The sequence below is a fragment of the Austrofundulus limnaeus genome, unplaced genomic scaffold, assembly GCF_001266775.1.
Source record: "Austrofundulus limnaeus strain Quisiro unplaced genomic scaffold, Austrofundulus_limnaeus-1.0 Scaffold243, whole genome shotgun sequence".
Lineage (NCBI taxonomy): Eukaryota > Metazoa > Chordata > Actinopteri > Cyprinodontiformes > Rivulidae > Austrofundulus > Austrofundulus limnaeus.
The window spans coordinates 465571-473881 of record NW_013952645.1 but is presented as its reverse complement, the minus strand read 5'-3'; the positions used below and the strand labels follow the sequence as shown (position 1 = coordinate 473881).

The 8311-nt window shown below is 40.4% G+C and overlaps 1 protein-coding gene across 4 annotated transcripts in view; it reads right to left on the bottom strand.

The window, feature by feature from the left end:
- Positions 1-8311, bottom strand: part of usp54a (ubiquitin specific peptidase 54a) — a gene marked incomplete at its 3' end in the record, with an annotated part of 79553 nt that overhangs the window by 395 nt on the left and 70847 nt on the right. For 2 of the 4 annotated variants that reach the window (XM_014020173.1, XM_014020174.1), the window contains 6 exon segments: positions 158-322; positions 487-617; positions 1507-2167; positions 4175-4309; positions 4530-4721; positions 5651-5819. In XM_014020173.1, coding sequence (XP_013875627.1) covers positions 158-322; positions 487-617; positions 1507-2167; positions 4175-4309; positions 4530-4721; positions 5651-5819 — 1453 coding nt within the window. 4 annotated transcript variants of the gene reach the window in all.

Here is an 8311-nt window from a genome sequence, read left to right as displayed (position 1 = left end):
CACACACACACACACACACTGATCCAGATAGATTTAAATGCTCACAGTGAAAAGCATATCGATCAGTCAGCTGATCAACTAAAAAACATCAACAATAATAAAATAAAAATATTTATGATTCTGTAAAACTCTTAAACCTTTCACTATATTCTGGTACCTTGGATCTGCAGCTGGTCCAGGTCCAGGTACTTGCTAGGTCTTGGGTTGAATCCAAGTGCCGCCTCCTTCTCTTTCTCCTGCCGTCTTTGTTGCTCCTCCTCTCTTGCTCTCTTCAGCACCTCCTCCTGCAGCTCGTCCAGCTCGCTGCGACCTGCAGAGGGAGCTGTAGCAACAAAGGCACCAAAAAAACTTTTATTGTTTTATGGAAATAACATTAAAAACCTGTTCTTAATGTGAAATTATACATGTTTTTATGTTACTACATTAGCTGTAATGACAAATTAAAAAAAACATTTTGTGTTTGTTCGGCAATTTTTGAAAACTGACGTTTTGTACCCGGGCCCCCCCTGCTGGATGAGTTGACTTCCTGCAGCAAAGAGCCGCTGCTCTTTGACCTAATGTTCCTCCATGACGGCCCCGAGGAAGAGGAGGATAAAGTCTTCTTCACAACACACTCCCTGGAGAAAGAAGACAAATAGTTGAAAAAAAATGGAATCTAACCTTAAACACAGATTAGGACTTTAATACATTTTGCAAAACAGTTTTATTGAACACAGGCTGACTTTTAAACACACACATCATTGTACTTGCATCAAAATGAGGACATTGTATTGACTTGCATTTGTTTTTGTAACAGACATATTCCCTAAAACTAACTATTACAAGTCTATACTGAACCAAAACTTAATTCACACCATACCTCTGAACCTAACTAGTAAAGCACAGCAGAGCTGCAAAAACATTGAGGACCAGAAAAATGTCCTCGCTTAAAAAAAAATGACGTCACTTATTTGATTAAAACCCTAACATGACTCACACACACGCACGCAGGCACGCACGCACACGTTTGTTTCTCGACCCCGTGGGGACCTTTCTTTGACTTCCATTCATGTTTTTTAGACTTTATATCCTAACCCTGACCATATACTCTAAAATTAGCCTCACAGAAACTTACCTGACCCTAAAACTAACCTAAACCTTGGTCCTAAACCTAACCCCACACCTGTAACATGCATTTGGACCCGTGGGGACCTGACATTGGTCCCCACGATTCACTTCGGTCCCCACCTGGCTGCTTTTTTTGTAAAAAAAATACCCCATGTTGTAGGAAACCCCCCCCCCCCCCCCACACACACACACACACACACTCCCAATATGAACCTGTCTCTCAGCTAGTTGTCACCAAGGTCTCTGATCTGTCTCTCACCTGTCTCTCTTCTGTCCCTCAAGTGTCTCTCCTGTCTCCCACTTATCTACTTGTCTCTCAGGTGTCTCATCAGTCCCTCAGGTGTCTCACACGTCTCCCCTCGTCATCTGTCTGACTCCACTGTCCCTTATGTCCCTCACCTGTCTCCCAGGTTCAGGTCCAGACTGACAGGACTGCTGCTGTTTCTCTCGCTGCTCTCATAGCCGCTCTCCATCCTCTGGATCAGCCTGGGAGGAGGAGGAGGAGGAGGAAACTCTGCTCCTCTGAAGCTGCTGGGGAGGGTCTTGGAGGATCCCGGTCTGACAGACATCCCCTCCTCCTGGACCGTGAAAGAGGGGTCTGCAGCTTCAGACCCAGGAGCTCCACAGTCCTCAGAAGGTGGTCCTCCAAGAGGGCTGTACCCGGCCTGCCTTCGCCTCTCTCTGGTGAAGATGGTGTCGATGTTGAGCGTCTCCCTCCGAGGCCTCCAAGCCGGTCGGTACCTCCCCGTCACTGCCCCTCCCAAGGAGCTGGACTTGGACTCACCACTGGTGCTGTCGGCCTCCCAGTCCTGAGGTTTAACGGAGGACAAGGAGCTCACGGCGGAGTTTGTGGCAGGGAGGTGCTGACCACAGGAGGAGGAAGAGGAGAGCTCAGATGAGAGGATGGCAGCTGGCAAAGAGGAGGAGGAAGAGGAGGAGAGGGGGCGGATGATGTTGGTCATGGTTTCCTTGAAGTCTCGGAGGCGGCTGGTTGAGGGTGAGAAGGAGGATGAAGGCTTGGGGAGGTGACGAGGAACCTGCTGTTCCTTTAAAGTCTCTCCTGGAAGGAGGAAAGGAGGAGCGGATTAACAAGAGGAGAAGGAGAGGAGGTAAAAAGAAACTGATGGCAAAAGCAGTGAAGAAAAACTAAGACTGGATGATGAGTCCATGAGAAATGAAACTAAACCTTTAACTGCATGACTTCACTTTGCAGCTTCTTCACCACCAAACATTTATGCTTTTTAAAGGAAAAAGGTAAAATAACTCTGAAGCCTTCACATTTTTTCATTATATTTAGAACTTTTAAACTACAAATAATTAGTATTATGACTTTTTTAAAGCAACTTTATTAAAAAATATGTTAAGACAAAGTATACGTCAGTATTCACAAAATACTGTAAGTCTAAAATATTTATCTGGTTATCTTTATCTATCTTTATCTGTTTATATTTATCTATTTATCTGCTGCATCAGAGGTGCACAAAGGAGCGGTATCGTAGATCCTTCCTCCCTGCAGCTGTTAGACTCTATAACCAGCACCATGCCCAAAAATCACAATAAGTGTTTACACACCTGCTGCTGCACAATCATTTGTACTGCTACTATTCATTGTAATAACTCAACTGAACCATCATTTGCACTACTACTCATTTATATTATTACTAATCTGAGCAATCAGCTGCTCTGTTATTTCACATTTTAAACTTTTAAAATGATTCTGCTGTAATTGCACATCTCTGTTTATTGTCTGCACTGTCATACTTCACAATTAATAGTCTGTTGAGATTGTTTTGCACTGAAAACAGGCAAATTCTGATTCCTAATGACAGATTCTGATGGTCTGTCTATAAAACAAAACATATCTTTTTTTATTCTTGCACAATTCTTTATATTATATTTTTTTATTTTTAGTAGTCATATCATTGCTAGTTAGTTTTAATTTTATTTTTTTGTGTACTGTCTATAGTTTGTAAAGTAACTAGTGTGTGATCCTTTGTATGGATGCTGCTGTGACACCTGAATTTCCCCTCGGCAGGACAATAAAGACTATTCTATTCTATTCTATTCTATTCTATTCTATTCTATTCTATTCTATTCTATTCTATTCNTTCTATTCTATTCTATTCTATTCTATCCTATCCTATTCTATTCTATTCTATTCTATTCTATTCTATTCTATTCTATTCTATTCTATTCTGTTTAGAATATAAAAGGGGTCTAGCCTTCTTTCACTGGTGGTTTGAGTGAAAATGTTTATAAAGAGGTAAGTCAGTTTTCTCTTTATTTAGATCTGTCCAGGTGGTGCCCGATCACAGAACAGAAGTTGGTGCCAGCTACAACGAGGTCTCTGATGTCTATTTATTCCAGGAATCATTCAGGTTTTTGTCTGTGAGACATTTAACAGCCTGTTTATCAGGTGATTTGGTCTCATGATACATGGTGTGAAATGTTTCTTATCTCTGTTTCATTTACATTAAAATTCCCTAATTCCCATTACCTAATTTCCCTCTGGGATCAATAAAGTATTTTTGAATTTGAATTGAATTGAATTGAATTCAACACTCACATGTGGAATTGACCTCATCATGGACCAATTGCAAATCCAAAAAACAGCACATTTTGCTAATTGTTGTGCTCAGAGACGAGGCTAAATTAAAAAAAATACAGGCTAGCATTCATACACAGTGGTAACATGTTTCCTGGGTTAGAAGTGGTCTTTCAGTTCATTTTTTCATATTGTGAAATCAAAAACTGAAACTTTCAACGACGAATGAAACACACCACCAATAGCACCTTCTGGGTGATTATCTTAGCTGAATATTTTTGCAACAAATATAAAATGCTGAAACAGAATTTCTCTTCAAACTTGAGATTTAATCTCTTTTTCTTAGCTGCTCAAACAAGGTAATATGTTCTTATTTGATTTTATAGTTAAATTTTTAATTTAGTTTGTATTTTTGTTATACTTTAAACCTGTCATTGCATTAAAACAATAATAAATCAGTGGTAACAGCCTAATATTTTTGTAGAAAATATCCTAAACAACACTGGTCCAAACCCTGCATACCCTCACTGTGGTAACCCGCTGACGAAGCTTCGCTGTCAGGTTTAAATCGTCTGTAACGGCTAGAGCTCCGCCTCGTTTCAGTGGCCCCGCCTCCTTTCCTCTGAGGCTGGTACTGCTCACCATCCGTCACGTGACCTTAGCAACAAGATGGCAACAGATGGAATGTGGGATGATGAACACGTCATGCAAACGTAACAGAAAAACGAAAGGATGGCTGAAAAAGTGGAAGGGTGATTTCTGGGAACGATTACCCTGAGGTGAGGTCAGATCATGAAAGGTTCAGAACATTTTTGGAAAAAAAAAAAGAGGAGGAGGAGGTCAGGAGTTCTCCACAAATCTTCAACTAAACTGGTACCTAGGGTATCCAGGCTGCAGAGCGAGGTGTGCAGGGTTCCGTTGGGTCTTTCCATGCAGATGACGGTTCCCTGGGAGTCAGATGAGTAGTGACTCGCCAGGGACTCATGGTGGGAGTGGGAGGGCAGTCGGCCTGAGCAGCTCTCTGTCGACGAGTCGGTTCGAGTGTCGCTGGAGATGGACGGCTCTCGACCTGCAGAGGAGAGGAAGGGGGTGAGGTCAGTGCTGATGTGCTCATATAAAAAACAAAAACACATTAAATCAGACACTGTGAAACAACAAAAACTACTTCTACTGCATGTCCATCTGTTAGCTGCTCCTTCAGTCCTGTCTGTCAGAAGTCATGTTTCCATCCTGTTTAATGCACATTTTGAGTGAACCTTTAAAATGTCACAAAAAAAGAAATGCACATCTGATGTGTTTCCATCAACTGGCTTGGAGCGAATCAACCAGACTACGCAAAGCGCATTTAAATCAGAAATTGACGTTACCATGGCTGTAGTAAACAGGAAGTAAAGCCGAAAACTCACAGGGCCAACACATCTCAGGACAAGGGAGAGAAGTTATCAGGAACGTGTTGCTACTATCAGGAAAGTTGTAATTATTCTGTCATATCATCTAGTATTGTTGTATTGTATTGTATTGTATTGTTGTTATTATGTCTCTAGACAGCATGTTACATGGTGTCTGGAGACATAACACAAGAAATGTAATTCTCTTTACATTACGGGAATATCCAGGAAGACACCGACAGTGGGAGGAGGGTTCAGCTGTAATTACTGGACAGCAGAAACAGCTGATCCAGGTAAATGTTTCCTACATGAGAACTTATTCGCCAAATGTGTTTTCATCTCCCCTTTTGCGCATGAACTCTTTTTCAGAAAATCAAAAAATCAAAAACACCTCAAGCAAGCGCAAAAACGTTTTTTTGCAAAATTAAGGTCGTTTTTGCTAATTTTGCCGTTTCCATCCACCTTTTCTAACGTTATACTTCAAAATGCGCATAAAAAGTTATGGAAACACGGCTAAAGAGAAAGTGAAATAAAGCTGCAGGTTCTGCTTTAGTTACCTTTGTGTTTGCTGTTCTGCTACTACTACGTCTTCTAGTTGTGTTGTAGTTACCCGAGTCTTCGCTGTCGTAACAGGCCTTGTTCAGGTGCTGGAGGTCGAGTCGTGATGGCAGGTCCTGAACCGACACTGGTGTTCCTCGTGGGTCGGCGTACAGCAGCAGCAGTGGCTGGTAGTGGCCCTTGATGCAGCGAGAAACCACGTCCTTCCACTTGGGGCCAATCTGAAGGAAAAACAAAAAAGGCAAAATCAGAAATCATGAATCATATTAAATAATTTAGCAAGGATTTTGTGAAATCCAAGACTGGGTAACATAGAGGAACAGAATAACAACAAACAACAACAAAATGAACAATGAAAATGGGTTATTTTATACTCCTGGAGATGAAGTATTGCAAATGTGAGGAGGAAGAGCACTACAGACTCTATAAGGTCTGATGTGATGAACAGAGTGCAGTCAATTATCAGCAGACCTTAAGTTCTGACAAGGGTGACAGAGGTCAAAGAGGTACTGGGAAGTACAGGACTGCAGTGATGCGTAGGTATGAACTATGTTGTAATGAATTCAAGAAGCCAGTGAAGATGGATGAGAGCTGAAGTGAAGTGTTTGTAGGCTGTGATGTTAGTAAAAGCCTTGGCAGCAAATTTAGGCTCAATGAAGCCAATCAGAGATTCAACATAAAACTGTGCAGCAATATTCCAGACAGGAGGTGATGAAAACATGGATTAAGGTTTCTGCCACAGAGTCAAGGGCTGATGACAAAGGTCTTTAAGTGTTTGAGGTTTTTTTTTTAAAAGGCAGATTTTATGATGGATTTGATGTTTTACTCAAAGAATAGAGCGGAGTCTAAATAACACCAAGATTGTGAACCTAAGGTGAATAGACAGATGAAGCACTGATCTATATCTTGAAGGAGATCTACACTACGTCTATTTTTAAGTCTAGACTTAAGACTTTCCTTTTTGATAAATTCTTTAGTTAGTGTTGGTTTCCTGAGTTATCCTTTGGTTCTGCTGCTGTGGGTTTAGACTACTGGATGACGGGCTGAGCACATTTTTTTTCCACTCTGCTGCTGTTTTTAGTCACTCTCCTCTATATGTTTATTGTTGTAATTATTTTTAACATTAACATGTTTTTTTCTCTCTTTCAGAGAACCTTTCACCTGGACCTCTCTGTCCCCCTAAACCCAGCTGGTTGAGGCAGATGGTCGTTCGTACCGAGTCTAGTTCTGCTGGAGTTTCTTCCTGTTAAAAGGGAGTTTTTCCTTTCCACCGTCACCAATGTGCTGCTCAGGATGGAGACTGTGATGTAGATTTGTGTTTTATCGGCATATGAGTAGAATTTGAGTTTGTGAAGAGAAATGATTTGATAAATGCGGAGCATGTAAATGACAATGAGATGAGGTCCAAGTGTAGATCCTTGAGGTACTCCTTGGTAAACTTGCTGGTGAATGCAAGTTTACCACTACTGACAAACTGCTAACAAATTGACAGGTAAGACTGGAACCAGTAGAGAGTTGTGTAAGCAGTACTGAGATATCTGGACTTCTAGTGGAAAAGGATACAGTAGTGTTGTAAAAGGTATATTTAAAGAAATGATAAACGTCAGCATATAAAACAAATCTCCCACCAAGAACAACAGTACATGCAGAGCAGTTTTTACACCATTGAATGTCAACAACAGGCCCACTCTCTCAAAATAATTAAATAAAACAACTGAATCACAGACATAAAAATACGGATGGTACCATTGTGACATCATTTGTTTGTGAGCTGACTCGTGTTTGGAACCACTGAGTTTTGCAAATGAACTGTCAACATCTTGTTAAAACAGGAAGTTACAATCAAGAATTATAAGAACAGTTGGCTTAAAAACAGCTCCACAACCAGACCACAGAACCATGTTTTTACAGACATACATCGTTATTGTTTGCAGACAGACATTGCTTCTTTTGTTGGTTTTTTTGTTCATTTCCCGTTTTGACATATTTCTTTTTTCCCAACCTGAATATTTTGGTATTTAGACCCAACTAATGGGAACAACAACCATGCTCTGCCACATCCATCCATCCATCCATCCATCCATCCATCCATCCATCCATCCATCCATCCATCCATCCATCCTCTACTGCTCATTTGTGAACCTGACAGGTCCACATGGGAAACCCAGATCATCCTTCTCACACCACATCAACAAACCAGTAAATCTTCTGATGTCTTCACCACAACAAACTGGAACAACAACCTCCTTACTGCAGATGAGACCTGGATATGTTAGTTCATCCTACCATCACTTGTGAACTGGATTCCCAGATACTTGTCCGCTCAAGACAGACTCAAAAATACAAAATACTGTAATGTTTTACCAATTTATCGTGAAAAGAATAATGAATTAGTATTTTTTGACATGTTTTATAAGCCTGATAAGTTTTTATTTACAATATATTTGAGTAAAATCTGATTGGTTCTGACTTTATTTTAAGTTACATTTAAAAAAAAAACATCCTAAATCTTACTTTTCTACAATTAAAATATTTTGATGTTTTATAATATTTACTGTGCATTAACATAATTTAGTCACTTTTTATATTGGTTCAAAATGTGCATAAAAATTTTTCAATCACATTGGGCCTCATGCAAGAACATGTTCGTATTCTTATCCTAAATTTCTCTTACTTTTGTTCGTATGAAGGGTTCGTACGAACATGTCACGTC